The sequence below is a fragment of the Pangasianodon hypophthalmus genome, chromosome 17, assembly GCF_027358585.1.
Source record: "Pangasianodon hypophthalmus isolate fPanHyp1 chromosome 17, fPanHyp1.pri, whole genome shotgun sequence".
NCBI lineage: Eukaryota > Metazoa > Chordata > Actinopteri > Siluriformes > Pangasiidae > Pangasianodon > Pangasianodon hypophthalmus.
Window position 1 is genome coordinate 9,153,973 of NC_069726.1, and position 18,895 is coordinate 9,172,867.

An 18,895-nucleotide genomic window follows, 5' to 3' on the forward strand; every position below is an offset into this window, starting at 1 on the left:
TTAAGAAGGCACATGTGGAGGCCTGCCTAAAGTATGCCAATGATCACCTCAAAGATGTACAAAGTGATTGGGAGAAGGTTCTGTGGTCAGACGAGACCAAAATTGAACTATTTGGCCTAAACTCTACTCGTCATGTGTGGAGGAAGAAAAATGCTGCCTATGACCCCAGGAACACTGTGCCCACCGTCAAGCATGGAGGTGGAAGCATTATGTTTTGGGGGTGTTTCTCTGCCAAGGGCACAGGGCTACTTCACCGCATCAGTGGGAAGATGGATGGAGCCATGTACCGTGCAGTCCTGAGGGACAACCTCCTCCCCTCTGCCAGGAAGTTGAAAATGGGCCGTGGTTGGGTCTTCCAACATGACAACGACCCGAAGCATACAGCAAAGGCAACAAAGGAGTGGCTCAAGAAGAACCACATTAAGGTCATGGAGTGGCCCAGCCAGTCTCCGGACCTCAATCCAATCGAAAATCTATGGAGGGAGCTGAAGGTCCGAGTTGCCAAGCGACAGCCCACCAACCTTAATGATTTAGAGAGGATCTGCAAAGAAGAGTGGGCCAAAATTCCCCCTGATATGTGTGCTAACCTTGTGGTTAACTACAACAAACGTCTGTCCGCTGTGCTTTGAAACAAAGGCTGTGCCACCAAGTATTAAGTGCTTTTGGCTAGAGGGATCAAATACTTATTTCCCTCAATGAAATACAAATCAATTAAAATATATTCTTTAAAGTTATTTTCTGGATTTTCGTTTTGATATTCTGTCTCTCCATGTTAGAATACATCTACCATTAAAAGTATAGAATGATCATCTCTTTATTAGTGGGCAAACCAACAAAATCAGCAAGGGATCAAATACTTTTTACTCTCACTGTATGAGCACACAACAATGATGCAGTTAGCACACTTCAAGTGTAAATGGTATGCCATTGCAATATGCAAGACATTTATTTCAATCATACCTAAAACATAATAGAAACTTGAGTTCAAGATACTTTCTATGTCATTGCAAGTAATTTGGAGTATGCGCATACCTAGTGCAGCTCTCAAAGTGATATTTAAATAAATTTTATTAAGCCAAAAATGTATTTTAATGTCACTATTAGTAAAAAAGATAGTATGATCTCAGTTTATCAGTATAACATTAATGTATATTCAACGCTCTTAGAGTGTAATTACATTGCAATTGTAATGACACCAAAATACATTCAAAGTTCACATTAAGTCAATTCTGTATATGGAAAACAATTAAATACAAGGGTAGACATTTAAAGTATACTTAAGTATGCTTGGAATAGTTCCATTTTAGCACAACCAAGTATACCTAACACATCTTTAGTTGAACCACAGCACTGCTTTTGGACAACTAAAGTACAAAATTAGTTGTTCCAATTTAGCAGACTTTAAGTATACCAATTTATAGTGCATGGCCAATACATTTAAGTATATTATTTTTCCACTAGGAAATACAAGGACCAATAGTTAGCCAAAAAAAAAAAGCCAAAAAGCAGATAGGTAAGAGGGAACATTGCTTATTATAAAACTGATGTTGTGCCGAAATGATTGCTTGCTCCAGAGCCTTATGCCCTCAATAGGTGCCTCTAGCCTCTACAGGTGTGTCCATGGGCAACATTGCCTATTCTGAGCTGAGTGTAGTCGGGAGCTCAGGAAAAGGTGATAGGTCAATCTCGTTGTCATGGAAACAGCCATCATATGCCATAGCCTGCCTTGTATCAGAAGACACTGGCAGCTGTTATAAGACAGACAACATAACACATATTGTGGATTTCTTTGGTGTGTTGTGAACTAACATCAGAAAAAAAGATGCATTTTGTGACTTTGTTTGCAGTAATCAGGGAAAAAAATGTTAAAACCACTTTCTATGAAGCCCATACTGTCATCACTCTTTGAAAGGTAGTTCCCTCTTAAAGGGAAACCCCTGAAGGTAGGGTACCACATAAAACCTTTAAGGATTCACCAAACCAAAGAACCCTCTAGGGTGCTAGATGGATCCTTTTCTGCAGATAAATTGATTAAAATAGAAAGATGTTCAAGCCATCACAGGATTGTAAGCACAGTTTTAATGAAATATGAAAACAGAAAGTGTTTTTCAGTGTGTTAACAAGGGTGATTCTAGATTCAGGATGACTCAATAAGATTTTATGATGGGTGAAAAAAGAGGAAATTGAAATACCTTTGCAGCTGAATGCAAACGATTGCCAAAGTATCCTAGCCAAGCCAGGCAGGTTTGCCCCATAGCAAGTAGTTACAACAAAATTCCTATAATAGCCTACTATTGAATGCATCTAGATGCTAAACACCTCAGTCGCTTCAGTAGCTTATGACTGTAGCTTTTTGCCAGGAGATGATGTCATCAGGTGGCATCCAACTTTCATTGGACGTTTCGACCCTAAACCACAATGCTCTCCAGTTGGTGGGTCTGCAGTCATGGCCAGTCACTCCCCATCTTCTTCTGGCTTCTAGCTCAAATCCTTCTGCCTATTCCAGAGCCAACAAGAGGCTCTTTCTGTTGCCTCCCCCAACCTACACACAGCAACCTTCATCTCCCTTCCTACTACTCCCAGGGCTGTGAGCATCTTCCACATGGATTGTGCAGGGAACCTCCTACAGCCAAAGTTATTTGGAAATAGCCAGCCCTGCACAATCCACAACCCTGCATTGTTGGAACAGGTCCTGGTACTTGGCGGCTTTCCTCTGTGAGGCCTCTTTGTCTTCCCATGGGACCATCAGTTCAATCAGGATGATCCTCCTTACCTTCTCAGACCATATCAGGCCTCAGGGATGTTTGGATGACCTGGGGCAACTGTAGTTTCCTTCCCAGGTCCACCTTCATCTCCCACGATTGTGCTGCCTGCAGGAGGCTCTTCTTGATTTTCTTGGAGGATGATAGCTTCTCCCCCTCCCTGAACTGAATAGATGATGCAGGTTTCACGCGAGTCTGGTGCTTTTTCCATCTCTCCTGCTCCAATGACCTTGGTCCTGCTCAGCACTCTGAGGACCAAGGTCATGACACCATCTGTATCTGGCTAAGTGCAGCCTTACACCCTGCCAGTATGTGTGCCAACGTGCCTCTCCCACCACATAGCTTGCACATTGGGTCCTCCCTCATTCCCCATTTGTGCAAGTTTGCTGGTGTTGGAAGAGTATCGTACACTGATCAGAGCAGGAAAGAGATGCGAAAGGGCTCCAATCTCCAGAGTTCAGACTACGTGATCTTCCACTTGGGCAGTTCCCACTTTGTCCAAGCTCCCTGAACTCCATGTTCCATGGCCCTGGACCTATGCCTATCCTCTTCCAAGTGCCGAACCTCGGAGATATCTCTTCTCTACATTGGATCTGCTTCCCCCCACTGCTGGAAGTGGGTAGTTCCAAGTCCTTGTCTCTCCATGCATGGGTTCCCAATGATGTCCCTCAACTTCAGCATGCTTTCTGTCTGTGCCACTGCTGTGTCAGCTGCCCACTTGCATCCTGATCTTGTGGTGACACATGCACCTCTGATCTTTTCATCATTAGAGTCTCTGTACATCATCACAGCTCTGCAATTTGTCAGCTTGAACTCTTCCACTGTTGATGATAGGGGTAGCTGTAACTGTCCAGACCTGATGTATAGTCCTACTGACATGGAGCTTGGTGGGATTCTGAGGCACCTAAAAACTCGCCTTTTGACTGCTTCCACGGCTGTCACAGGTATTGACTTGTCACCTTGTCACTATTTGCGCTAGCTATCAGTGAACTTTGGCTAGCCTACTTTTGGAGGATCTAGGGAACTGTAAAATAAAACACATTACAGACATGTTTTTTCTTCCAGATCTATACCATGCATAGATGAATGTAAAACCAGCCACCAGTGCAAGGCATGACAGCATCTGCCCTCATCTTCCTTAGCAGCCCCAGTGATCTAATGCAGCCTTCATTTCAACTTCAATTTTATTTGTACAGCACTTTTAACAAGGAAGCTTTACAGAAATCAGGATATGGATTTAGATTTAGATCCCTAATGAGCAAGCCAGAGGTGATGGTGGCAAGGGAAAAATTCCATGAGATGACATGAGGAAGAAACTTTGATAGGAACCAGACAAAAAGAAACCCATCCTCTTCTGGATGACATTGGATAGTGGGATTATGAATCATTACTCAGCCACAACTGTATACACTAAACTCAAACAGTGCTTTTGAAAGCACCTTCAGTATAAGCATTTTGGTTTCATTAGTGTTTTTAACTTTAAATGTATAGTAACAAAGTGAAGTTATCCACTGAATAATGAATGAGACTCAAGCATAAATTGTTTTCAGTAAGTGCGAATCTTTCGGCTATCCAAGTGAGACTGTCCAAAACCATCAGTGTGGTCCCATAAACCGCAATCTCACAGCAATCTGTAGACTATCCATGTAGGACTGTCCTCAGCAGCAGTGAGTGATCCTCAGGTGGAGAATGAGCAAAAGTAGAGTATCAAGATCAGTATATGCATAAAGCAGGACCAGAGGGCAATTAGAGTCAGGATCACTAGCATCTCGTCAAGTGCGACAGAGAGAGCTATGGCTAAAAGGGTGAGCCAGAAGGTATCATAGGCATGAGCACAGCCTGGGACATAAAGACACCAGCCACTCCACCATCAACAGTGAACTTGTAAAAGAACTTTCTATGCCTATGAACCCCTACTACATAATCAGAAAGTTTACTTCTATAGTCCACAGCACCCACAAAACACATAGTCCATGGCACGCACAAAACACGCTGGTGGCATGAGCACTGCTTTCTCTCAGTACAGTAGTGTACATGAAAGTGCATCAGCTTTAGTGTTTTTGGAGCCAGGACAATAGGAGAGGGTGAAATCAAACCTGGCAAAGAAGACCAACCAATGTGCTTGGCGAGGGGTTAGGTTTTTAGCTGTTCTGAGGTACTCTGTGTTCTTATGGATGGTAAAGATAATGAATGGGTGCTCAGTTCCCTTCAGCCAGTGACATAATTCTTCCAGTGCTAGTTTGACGGCCAGCAGCTCATGAGTACCAATGTCGTATTTCTCTCTGCGGGGGACTATTTTCTTGAGAAAAAGGCCACTGGGTGTAACTTGGGCCTCCCACAGAATCATTGAGACAAGACTGCTCTAACCGCCATTTTGGACGCATCTACCTCCATGACAAATGCTTTAGAAGGATCTGGGTGTTTGAGGATGGGAGTAGTGGTAATTGCAGTCTTGAGCTGCAGGAGGGCTTTCTCTGCTGAGGTGTTCCAGGCCAGTTGCTTGGCTCCTTTCTTGAGCAATGATGGCAAAGGGTGGGCTATTGAACTGAAACCCCACATGAAGTCTCTATAAAAATTGGCAAAGGCTAGAAATCACTGTTCTTTATTGTTCTAGGTGTCAGCCAGTTAGTTACCACAGTTACCTTGGCATGGTCCATTAGAGTTAATGACATACACCAGAAATGAGATCTTGTGCCTGTGAAATTCACATTTCTCACCTTTGACATAGAGCTGATGTTGTGGGAGGCGTCAGAGGACGAGTATAACATGGTGCAAGTGGATCTCCAGAGAGTGAGAATAAATCAGGATGTTGTCAATGTACGCAATCATGTATCTCCCCAGCGTGTCTTGATGAACATCATTAATTAGACACTGGAAGACAGAGTGGGCCCTAGAGAGCCCATATGCCATCACCAAGTACTCATAGTGGCCTGTGGTCGTCCCCCTCCCTGATGCGTACCAGGTTGTAGGTGCTGTGGAGATCCAGGTGGTGAAAATACGGGAAGGTCTGAGCTGTTCGAGAGCTGCTGGGACTAGTGGCAGTGGATAACAGTACTTAACGTTTGCCTGGTTAAGCCGCTAGTAATCAATTCAGGGTTGAAGTCTGCCCCCTTTCTTTTCCACAAAGAAGAAGCCCACTGAAGCAGGTGATGTAGAGTGTCAGTTGTACCCCTGTTGGAGTGCCTCCTGGATGTACTCCTCCATGGCCGAGTGAGACGGAGGTATACCCGGTTGAGAGGAGGAGTGGTCCCAGGAAGCAGCTTGATGGCACAGTCGTAGGGACAATGAGGTGGAGGTGATGCAGAACTGAAGGTTGATGAGACAATGATGTCTAGACCAGTGGATTCTGGGCTGTGATGGTGACCAGAAAAGATATCCGTTCTTTGTGGAAGGTGCTGACTTTAACTAGGATGGGCAGTGTGCAGTGAGTGATGGTGCCACCTCTGATGGATCATCCTTCGATGGCCTGGATTTTACATGGGAGTCTATGAGCACTGTCAAAACAGACAATTCAATTCAATTCAATTTTATTTGTATAGCGCTTTTAACAATGGACATTGTCACAAAGCAGCTTTACAGAAATAAATGGATTCACAAAAATATATTGTAAATATTTGAATTTATCACTGTGAATTTATACCTAATGAGCAAGCCAGTGGCGACGGTGGCAAGGAAAAACTCCCCGAGATGATATGAGGAAGAAACCTTGAGAGGAACCAGGCTCAAAAAGGGAACCCATCCTCATCTGGGTGCAACAGATTATGAATAAATCCCTTCTATTGTGTACTATATGGACAAATAGTGCAATTGCGCAACCAATGAATTCATCACAGTTTTTGCAAGAAGTCCGGCTGGTTAAAATCTATCCACTGTCCACTGATGGAGTCCTGAGTATAAAGCTGCTCATGGCAACTGCAGCCCCAAAGCCACTACAGCAATCGCAGTCCCAAGCCATTACAGTACAGCTCCCAATATGTGATCCCCATGCCATCTCCACAGCCCCCAGGTGGCGCCATCCCCAGCAATCCAAACAGTTCTTTAGGCAATCCATATGGGGCCACCCCCAGCAGCAGCGAGCGATCTCAACCGATGAGAACTCCAACCAGAAGTAGGGCATCAGGATGGGTCAGGCAGCAAGGAGGAGCAGAAGGGGTCAGGATCACTGGCATCACTGGCATCTCAGAAGTAGCATGTGTAGCTCGACAGAGAGTGAGGGAGAGAGAGAGATGGAGAGAAAGGAAGAGATTGTTAGGTGAGCTTTTGTCCTCTAATGGTTAAGCACGATGTACTTTGCATGCAGAGTGCAAGCAGGGACTCCGGCAAGACTAGCTATGACAGCATAACTAAAAGGGAGAGCCAGAAGCTAACACAGACATGAGTGCACCCTGGGACATAAGGCAGCCAGCCACTCCACCGTCGACAAACCTGAGTGAACGTGTGAGAGTGGGGGGGGCAACAGCATCCAAACATCCCAGTTCACCACAACACTCTATGCCTGTGAAACCCTCCAGACCTGCCCCTGTACCTAAGAAAACTATTCACAAAAGGCTTGACTAAACAAATATGTTTTCAGCCTTGACTTAAACACTGAGACTGTGTCTGAGCCCCGAACACTAAGTGGAAGGCTGTTCCATAACTGTGGGGCTTTGTAAGAGAAAGCTCTACCCCCAGCTGTAGCCCGCATTATTCGAGGTACCAACAAATAGCCTGCACCTTTTGATCTGAGTAGGCGTGACGGATCATAAAAGACCAAAAGTTCGCACAGGTACTGAGGCGCGAGACCATTTAGTGCTTTATAGGTCAATAGTAGTATTTTATAATCAATACGAAATTTGATTGGGAGCCAATGCAGTGTGGATAAGATAGGGGTGATGTGGTCATATCTTCTGGTTCTAGTAAGGACTCTCGCTGCTGCATTCTGGACTAATTGGAGCTTGTTTATGCATCTACTGGAACATCCAGACAGTAAGGCATTGCAATAATCCAACTTAGAGGTAACAAAAGCATGAACTAATTTTTCTGCATCATGTAGTGACAATATATTTCTTATTTTAGCAATATTTCTGAGATGAAAGAAAGCAATCCTAGTTATATTATCTACATGAGCTTCAAAAGAAAGACTAGAGTCGATAATCACACCAAGGTCTTTTACTGCTACACATGATGAAACAGAAAGGTCATCCAGAGTTATTATGTAATCAGAAAGCTTACTTCTAGCTGCATGTGGTCCTAGTACAAGTACTTCTGTCTTGTCAGAATTAAGTAAGAGAAAGTTAATAAGCATCCAGTTTCTAATGTCTTTTACACATTCCTCAACTTTATTAATCTGGTGTCTGTCATCCGGCTTTGCTGAAACATACAACTGTGTGTCATCAGCGTAACAGTGGAAGCTAATACCATGCTTACGGATAATTTTGCCCAGAGGTAGCATATATAGAGAAAAGAGCAGTGGGCCTAAAACAGAGCCTTGCAGGACACCACACTTTACCTTAGCATGAGAAGAGAAGTCACCATTTACGTTTACAAACTGATAACGATCAGTCAAATAAGACCTGAGCCAGGAAAGGGCTGTTCCCTTAATGCCTACTACATTTTCTAGTCTATTGAGGAGAATAGCATGATCAATGGTATCAAAAGCTGCACTAAGGTTAAGCAGCACCAGCAAGGAGACACAACCCTGATCAGAGGCCAGTAGTAAGTCATTTACAACTTTTACCAGTGCTGTCTCTGTGCTATGATGAGGCCTAAATCCTGACTGATACATTTCATGAATGTTATTCCTATGTAAGTATGAGCATAGCTGCTGTGCTACAACCTTTTCTAGGACCTTGGAGATAAAGGGGAGGTTTGATATTGGCCTATAGTTAGACAGCTGACAGGGGTCAAGGTCAGGTTTTTTAATCAGGGGCTTGATAACTGCTAATTTAAAAGATTTAGGTACATAGCCAATGCTAAGGGAAGAATTGATTATCTTTAAAAGAGGTTTGATTGTTTCAGGAATTATCTGTTTGAGGAAACAAGTAGGTAAAGGATCTAGCATACAGGTTGATGATTTTGATGATGAAATTAGTGAAATTAGTTCAGTCTCTTCAAGGGGAGTAAAGCGTTGTAGTTGTTTATCTAATATTATCATATTATCATCTACAGGGTTAGTTATAGAACTGTCTGGTTTTAAATTAATAGTCTGAATCTCTAGCCTGATATTTTCAATTTTACCACTGAAAAAATTCATGAAGTCATCGCTGCTATATAATGATTGTGTGCGTGTTTCTATTGTGGTCTTATTCCTAGTTAATTTTGCTACAGTATTAAATAAGAATCTAGGATTATTTCTGTTATCTTCAATTAGGGTGGAGAGATACATTGATCTAGCAGCACTAAGAGCTTTCTTTTCTTCTTAGAACTTCAAATGCATTGAATTTATGACTAGGTTTTTGTGTGACGGCTAGATTATCATTATAAATGACTGCGACGCCTCCTCCTCTGCCAGTTAGACGGGGCTGATGTATGTAACTGTACCCGGAAGGACTAGCTTCATTTAATGCTACAAACTCGTTTGGTTTAATCCACGTTTCTGTTAAACACAGTACATCAAACTCCTGATCAGTAATGGTTTCATTAACAATAAGCGCTTTAGACGTAAGAGATCTAATATTCAACAGTCCTAGCTTCAGATCAACGGTGCTGGCTATGCATTTGGTTTGGTTTAATTTTATGTTAATTAGGTTACTAAAACAGACTGTCTGAGTATGTCTAGAATTTTGTTTAGCTCGGGGAACAGACACAGTCTCAATACGGTGGAACCTAAGTGATGACTCAGTGCTGCTAGCAGACAGTCAGTTTAGCCTGCTTGTCTGCTCCCTGGCCTTGGCCCTGGATTGTCACCGATTAACTAGGCCTGTTCTGAGACTATGTGCTATGCTGCAAGAAATGAGAGCAGCACCTTCCCGAGTGGGATGGACACTGTCCCACCCTAACAGGCCAGCCTTGCCCTCAAATCTGCTCCAATTATCTATAAAGCCCACATTTTTTTTCGGAGCACCACCTGGACATCCAGCAGTTCAGCGATCATAACCTGCTGTAAGCCACATCGCCACGCCGCATTGGGATGGGGCCAGAGCATATTACAGCATCGGACATCGCCTTCGCTAATTTACACACCTCTACCAAGTTACTCTTAGTAACCTCAGACTGACGAAGGCGTATATCATTAGCTCCTACATGAATAACTATCTTTGAGAACCTGTGCTTGCCTAAGACCCTAAGATTACCTGCTATGTCTGGCACCCTGGCTCCCGGTATACACCTAACTAAAGCTGCTGGTGCCCCTAAAGGCCTAGCTAATTTCACGTGCCGCAAGATAGAGTCACCTATAACCAGAGCTCTTTCAGGTTTCTCAGCGGGTGCTTCACTGAGGAGAGCAAACCTGTTGGACACGTGAAACGGAGAGGAGTGGTGCTCCTGTGGGCGAGCCTTAGCGTTAGCTTTGGCTTTGCGATTATGCCGCCGAGTCGTCACCCATTCGCCCCGCTGTGAGGGCTCTAATGCCGGAGTTGGGGGATTACTAACTCCGCCTAAGGCATCCAGACTTTCCGTTACAGAAACTACACTGCTTTCACTCTCACTAACCCTCTCTAGAGTCTGGATGCGCACCTCTAATGCTGCAATCTTCTCCATCAGAGAGCTAACTAACATGCATTTATCACAAATAAAGCTAATACTAATGATGGAGGAAGAGTGACTAAACATCCTGCACTCAACACACTGAACAAGCTGAATGTTAGACATGTTGTTTAACGCACCTTAGTCGAAGATTTGTTGATATTATTGCAGACAGCGTGGATCCGGTGTGGATGGCCTCCGCTCGCTGTCTTGACAAAATACAAAAGCGCACTTCGAGAGAAAGAAAAATGAAAATACGGTAGAAGAGAACGTGAAAAATACAACAGATGAAAACGATAGCGTGATATTATTGATTTAAAAAAAGAAAGAAACAGTATAGTTAAGACGCCGATGCAGGCAAGAAACTCCCGGCAAAACAATTCGAAAACAGGAAGTGACGTCCCTGATTTTCCTCCAGACAATGTACCTGAGTTTTGTATTATGACTTGTAGTGTAAGAGATTGGGGAGATATAGACTGACTCAGACTCACCAGATTGGAGCGCTTGTGGAGGGACCTGGCATGGCTGTCTGGCGTGAAGTAGGCATTGTCTTACTTGATGATCATGGCTAACGAAGTAAAAGCAGCAGTGTTCTTGGTGCCGTCTCTCTCTCCTCCTCAGAGAGCTTGGTGCTCCCTATTTGCATGGGCTCCGGAGGAAGTTCCACTCGTGGTGAAACACCCCTCCAGGCGGGGCTGCCAGCTGTGCAGCAGATGATCCAGGTGTATAGTGAGGTCAATCAGAGAGTCAGGAGACAAAGTTTCGTCGTGGCACGCCGTCTTGGTGATCACTTCTGGGTTCAGTCCCTGACAAAACATGGCTTTTAGAGCTGCATTGTTCCAACTGCTACCCATGGCAATTGTGCTGTCCTCAGTATATGTTCTGTATATAACTTGACAGCCAGATAAACTCTTCCTTAACATCAAGACTCTGAAGACAGTTGACTCCTTGTCCACAGGTTTATTGACATTGCAAGGAAAGGTGAAACTGAAACATACAAATGGGTAATCAGCACTAACTTTTTAACATGAACAGATATATTAACACGAATACTATGAATTAATGTTTTTACTGTTACTATTTTTATGTATTTAATAAACATTTCTGAATGAAATATATGGTATCATTTTAATCTGTAATCGCTTATCCAATCACTAAATTAACTGCACTTGTAGTATTCACTTTCAATGATTCTAGGAACAGTACAGCATTGACATAACATTACATTAGCACTATAGTAATGTAGATGATAAATAACAGACTTTTAACAGTAATTTTATAACATAAATAATGCAACACTGTCCCCAAAATATTGATCTGCAATTGCAGATATTGTTAAAAACAATCAATACATACCCACAATGCTACAAAGGGCATAAGATGTATGCAGATGTCACAGGATTATCTTAAATGCATTACACATACTGCTCTCTGTGCCATGCTTGACTACTTCCTAATTAATGGTCACATGACATAGGACCTTACTGAACCCGAAGATTCTTAAAGGGGACACGGCTAAATAAAGGGATCACTTGAAGAGAAGAAACAAGACCTCTAACATATTAAGTGGTAACAGAACAGCAATGGTGCAGAATTTGAAGGCATATTCTGCCACGGAACGGGAACCTTTAGCTATGGACAGTAGCCTCTCTCCTACCTCCTTTCCTTCTGGTGAATGGTCAAAGACATGGCAAAACAGCTCCATTAAACATTCATATGAGGCGGCAGAATCGCCCCCTTGCCCCCAAACGCAGTATCCCATTTAAGCAATTGGCAAAAAACATGGACTAGGCAAACCAAAAATGGGCAATAATCCAAAAACCCAAATAACAATAACCACAGGCAAATGGCTTGGCAACATCAGATGTGGAACAAACTGAGAGATCTGGTGAGTGAAAGTTCCTTTTATAATGTGTGTGATTAGAAACAGGTATGCAGGATTAGAACTCAGGTGAATATGAACGTGTCAGTGGGGTGTGTTGCTGGGGATTGTAGTCCATGGTGATGTCTGTAGGCTGTGCTGTGTTCTGGGAAGTGGAGTTCATGGTATGCATGGACCTGACACTATCTGGATGTTCCAGTAGGCAGATAAACAAGCTCCAGGTCCAGAATGCAGCAGCCATTCAGCCAGAGTCCTTATCTATCCACACTGTATCGGCTCCCAGTAAAATATTGCATTTAATAACATAATACTAATGACCTATAATGTACTAAATGGTCTTGCACCACAGCACATGAACAATTTTTGGTCTTTCATGATCTGCCATGCCAACTTTAATCAAAAGGTGCAGGCTTCTTGTTGGTACCTAAAATAATGTAGGCTACAGCAGGGGACAGAGGCTTTTCTTGCAAAGCCCCACAGCCTTCAAGTTAGAGTTTCTTACAACACTCTTAACACTGCTTGACTCTGTAGTATAGAAACTTTCAAGGTTTCTTCCTCATATTGTCTCCAGGAGTTTTTCTTAGCCACCACCACCTCTGGCTTGCTTATTAGAGATAAATTTAAATCTATACCATATTTCTGTAAAGCTGCTTTGTGGCAATGTCCATTGTTAAAAGCGCTATATAAATAATATTGAATTAAATTTAATTGAACAAATGGTGGGGAAATTTGACAAAGTTTCAAGTACATTTTTCATTTTATTTATTTGGATAGCAGCTTACACTGAGACAGGATATAACTGAATAGTCTAGTGGTTATGGGCCTTGCTCAAGGGCTCAACAGTGGCAGTTTAGTGATGCTGGGATTTGAACTCACAACCGTAGTAGCTAAATGCCTAAACCACTGAGCCACCAAGTCCACAACTTTTAAAAATTATAATTTTATGGACATTAAAATTTTAAGATTAGTTACTCTGCATCTAAAGAACCCACACTACTACACACCAAACTCAAACAATAGGCTACATGTCAGGTTCAGTGACAGTCAGCTGTGGTGAACATAGTAATATGTCTCTATCTGACAGTGGAATTTACTTGAATTTGAAATGTATGTCTTAATATTTTAGTTTGTATGAGGGGGAAGATGGAGTGCTGAAGCCCCCCATGTAAGGCCTAGAATGACCTATGCTTAATATAAGAAAACAATGTGGTAACCTTTTAAAATTTTAAATTCTGTATAGTGTTTCAACTTCAGGTACTTAAGTGGATAAACTTAAAGTGGATAAACTTAAAAAATATCATATTAACTTAAAAAAAAACTAAAAAAAAAAAAAGATACAGTACAACAGTGGGAGCAATGGCTATAGTGTGACATGCATAAATATAATGGGTACTGGCTTGCTTAATTTCAGCAGACAACTGGTATCTTGAGTGACCTTCTATAAACAAGGCACCGTATTCTAAAAAAGGCCAAAGACATAATGCTACTCCAGTGGCTGGAAGTGGATTGGTTGGTGGTTTTTGACAAGTGATGGCTTTTGAAGTGGCTTTTGAAGTCAGCTGAGGCATAGAAGCTGAAACACCAGTGATTATGGTGGACATGGTCAACACATTGGTGATACCTGCACAGACAGCAAGAAAAAGATAGAATAACTAAGGAACATGGCACTCAAACCATTTAGCATATGCCATAGATCTTTACTGACAAAAAGTAAATTTCTTATAACTATGTTTTGTAGAACTATGAGCATGCATATAAACATTAAAAATGTTCATAAGTATGGGAAAAAATAAAACTGAAAAGGTTGCATCTGCTCAAAGGTTATTACATTTTCTCTTTATCATCATTAGCATCAATATGTAATCTTGGGAATGGGTGCATGAGTGTGTGTGCAATTGTGCCCTACGATGGGTTGGCACCCCGTCCACAGTCTCCCCCGCCTTGTGCCCCAAGTCCCCTTGGAGAGGCACCAGGCTCCCCACAATATAGGGATTTGGAAACGTCTCTGGTAAAAAAAAAATTTGGAAGCATCTAGAGCAACAGAAAGTGGAAGAGTCAGCTGTACTCTCAGAGCTGGTTAATCTTGTGCTTTGCACTTGAAAATTGAAACTATCAAAGAAGTAGTCAATAAACAGAACATCAGTGTATGTTGATTTAGCAATGAAAAATGCAATCCATGTCACATGTAATGTTAGAATTCCACTATAAACTGATTGGCTAGCTAGTTATCCAACTAAAATACCTGTTCGGCATGAAAAAATTCAACTGTACATCATGCGTAAGTCCCTCTGAATATGAGATCTGTAATCACAAACCCACTGTCAGGCGGTGGGGATGGCTGCAGTTGCAAGTAATGGTTTTATTAAAAAAAAAAACAGACAGGCAAACAGATCCAAATTGTCAGGCAAAAAACATGAACAAGTAACAGGCAGAAGGTCAGGTGATCAGCAAACAGAGTTAACAGGGCAAAACCAGAATTGAAAAAGCAGGAAATAAGATAATGAACTAGAGAATCTTAAACTGTTAACAAATTCTTGGCATGGCAGGTACAGACCACTGGATGATACTTCACATTGTGGGCTTGTTTGTTTACATACATATATATATATATATATATATATATATATATATATATATATATATATATATATATATATATATATAGTGTGTGTGTATGTGTGTGTGTGTGCAATTGAGTTCAGGTGCAAGCAGTCAGTAATCAGGTGAGAGTGAACATGACAATGTCTTGTGAAGTTAGAAGTGTAGTCCATGTCGGCCATGTTTGAAGGCCGTGGTGCATTCTAGAGGTTTGATATGACACCCACACTCAAATCAGTCTAATTTGTTAATATTGGTCTGTTATATATCCCCATATGTTATATGTTATATAATACCATATTATGCCTTTCCAGCTTAATAAGGGAGATAATCTGATATCAATGAGCTTACAGTAAAACACAGTGATCAGGTTTGTCTTTGTGCTAGTTTTTGTCATATTCTGTGTCCCAAAGCACCGCCCCGAAACTCGGCAATCAGAACTCCTCATGTTTCATTTGCCTATCCTTTTATGCTTGTGTCTTTAACCACATAAAGTGCAAAATTACTCTGTTGTAGAGACATGTTTCAGTGTCCCAGAATGTGATACCTAGAGAAACTCGGGCAGGGACGGCGCCCAGAAGGAGACCCAGGAGAGCATGACCATGAGCATGGTGGGGAAGTATGTCTGCTGCATGAACAAGAAGATGTGTCTCCTGAGGATGAAGTTTATGCAGAGTCTGTTATACCAGCCTGGGAGACTGAAAACAATATGTTAGAAGGAAAAGCAGCACACCAGCTATCATTTGGATCAAGCTGGAAAAAGTGCAGTATGCAAATGGTCTTTTTTTAGAAATGGAGACAACAGGAGAGTATTAAACTAAGAAAGCCAGGAACATAGAAAAAAGTACAGTAAAAAAAAAAAGTAAGCAAGCACACGTGGGATGGATAAACAATAGAAGGAGGAGTGTAGCTTATGGCATATGTTTATATGTAATTTTTTCAGTAAAATTCCTGACTGCTATATGCTATATACTTATGTTATTTATCTTTCTCAGTCTTATAGAAAAAAAAATTAAGACATCTCCCCCAGGGCTATACAATTAGGGATAATAAATTACAGTTGCTCTTTCCCAACTGATCTGAGACCAGTTTTTTCTAGTTAGACTCCAATGCTTATTCTAGGATCTGAGTGGGAGTGTTTAGTTTGAAATCAGTGCCAAAGAGCAACTCCTACATGCAGAGCAATAAAACAGTTAAAGTGCACATGGAGAAGTACATACCAGTACTGTTGTAAAAAATTAGCCCATAGGAAGGGTGGAATTCTTCAATAAAAATCTGTGAGGCTACAATCTCATTTGTCCTTAATGAATCATTCCTATTCTACCAGTAGAGCATGAGGTCATTTTCATTGTAAGCATCTTCAAGAGAGCACAGAGGGGGATAAAATAGTGGATAGCTTTGCCTGCCAGGCTAACCTGATCCATATGATACATGTAACATCAGTATTCACAACTCTCTAGTTCCAGAGAACAGTTCTGTCATGCCAACATTTAAATGTATGATGAACTTCAAACAGGTTAGACTGAATCTGATGTCTTAAACACTACCATGCATTCCGTAGAGTTTAAGAAATATAAAAAATCATAATAATCTTATCAATAATATGATTAATTCCATCAGTAGTCTGATATACACCGATCAGCCATAACATTAAAACCATCTGCCTAATATTGTGTAGGTCCCACTTGTGCCACGAAAACAGCTCTGACCCTTCGAGACATGGACTCCACAAGACCTCTGAAGGTGTGCTATGGTATCTGGCATGAAGACCTTAGCAGCAGATCCTTTAAGTCCTGTAAGTTGCAAGGTGCGGTCTCCATGGATCAAACTTGTTTGTGCAGCACACCCCACCCCAAGGTTTCCCAGCAGAACATTGCCCACAGCAACACGCTGCCTCTGCTGGCTTGCCTTCTTCCCATAGTGCATCTTGGTGCCATCTCTTCCCCAGGTAAGCGATGCACACGCACCTGGCCATCCATATGATGGAAAAGAAAACATGATTTGTGAAACGTGACCAGGCCGTTTTCTTCCATTGCTCCAAGGTCCATTTCTGATGCACACATGCCCTTTGTAGATGCATTTGGTGGCGAAAAGGATCAGCATGGGCACTCTGACTAGTCAGTGGCTACGCAGCCCCATACGCAGCAAGCCGCGATGCACTGTGTGTACTGGCACCTTTCTATTATAGCCAGCATTAATTTTTTCAGCAATTTGTGCTACAATAGCTCTTCTTTGAGATCAGACCAGACAGGCTAGCCTTCGCTCCCCCTGTGCATCAGTGAGCCTCGGGCACCCATGTTCCCCCCCAATTCACTGGTTGTCCTTTCTTGGACCACTTTTGGTAGGTACTAACCACTGCATCCCAGGAACACCCCACAATACCTGCTGTTTTGGAGATGGTCTGACCCAGTCATCTACCCATCACAGTTTGGCCCTTGTCAAAGTCAATGAAATCTTTACACTTGCCCATTTTTCCTGCTTCCAAACACATCAAATTTGAGAACTGACTGTTTAGTAACTTCACAAATGTGCTAGATTTACGTCACTGTAACTCAAATTAGAGAACTAACTTGCTGCCTAATAAAAGCGCACTCCTTGACAGGTGCCATTGTAATGAGATAACTAATGTTATTCACGTCACCTGTCAGTGATTTTAATATTATGGCTGATTGGTGTATATACACCAAAAGTCGTCCAAGGAAGGACAACTGGTGAACCGACGACAGGGTCATGGGCATCCAAGTCTCACTGATGCATGTGGGGAGCGAAGAGCTACTGTAGCATGAATTGCTGAAAGAGTTAATGCTGGCTATGATAGAAAGGTGTCACAACATACAGTGCATCACCAGGTGCATGTGTATTGCTTACCTGAAGAAGAGATGGCACGAGAACGCACTATGAGAAGAAGGCAAGCTGGCGGAGGCAGTGTGATGCTCTGGGCAATGTTCTGCTGGGAAACCTTGGGTCCTGGCATTCATGTGGATGTTACTTTCACATGTACCACCTACTTAAACATTGTTGCAAGTATACCCCTTCATGGCAACAAAGTACACCCCTTCATGGCAATGGTATTCCCTAATGGCAGTGGCCACTTTCAGCAAGATAATGGGCCCTGCCACACTGCAAAAATTGTTCAGGAATGATTTGAGGAACATGACAAACATTCTCCAGATCTCAATCCCATCGAGCATCTGTGGGATGTGCTAGACAAAATGTCTGACCCATGGAGGCCCCACCTCACAACTTACAGGACTTAAAAAATCTGCTGCTAAGGTCTTATATATTGTTGTGCTCTCGTCTGTAACGTTAGTTTATCAGTGTCCATGGAGGCGTGAAGAGAAGCACACAGCAGAGATAATCCGTTGCAGGAACTTTACTTAGTAAAGCATAACTTTACAACAGCAGGGTTTATGCTCTTGCCCAGTGCTGATGGGTTTGAATACAACCATCCGCACCGGAGCCTGCGAGCATACTGACACTAAACATAAACAAACAGTGAACTAGTCCCCGTGTAATGACGTAACAGCACCTAAGTGGACAATACAGAACTCATTATTAGTACATATAAAATAACTGTAACTCAACTTATATTTAATTAACTAACTAACACTATAACTATATATGGTATATATATATATACTACTATATATATATGTATACCAGGATACTTAGGTTAAGTTAGGTTAGGTTAAGCTTTACAACAGCTTCCATGTCCAAACATACAGCTAATATTTGGTGAGATAATGCATGAAGAAGATAAGAGATATATGTTGTTATCCTTATTAACCATTAATTAACTGTAGTGAAGTAATGTGTAATGGGCACATGCATTTAAAGAGGTGCAACATAGCTGTGTTTATGTGCCTTTCTCTTAGTTTGTGATTTAATTTGATTTGAATTACAAATGCAAAGATTAAGTGTACTTATAGCCATATAGTAGAAAAGAAAAAAAAAAAAGAAAAGACTGCTTTTCAAAAAAATCCACATTAAA

At 42.0% G+C, this 18,895-nt stretch overlaps 1 protein-coding gene across 1 annotated transcript; it reads right to left on the minus strand.

The window, feature by feature from the left end:
- Nucleotides 1-1,480: 1,480 nt before the first annotated feature.
- On the minus strand, nucleotides 1,481-16,937 carry gabrr3a (gamma-aminobutyric acid type A receptor subunit rho3a). Its single transcript, XM_034312804.2, is given in 11 exon segments — nucleotides 1,481-1,600; nucleotides 1,602-1,750; nucleotides 5,467-5,492; nucleotides 7,251-7,341; nucleotides 10,382-10,392; nucleotides 13,867-13,927; nucleotides 15,452-15,478; nucleotides 15,481-15,594; nucleotides 16,125-16,262; nucleotides 16,355-16,379; nucleotides 16,920-16,937. Coding segments are annotated over 11 exon segments (780 nt in total).
- Between the last annotated feature and the right edge of the window lie 1,958 nt (nucleotides 16,938-18,895).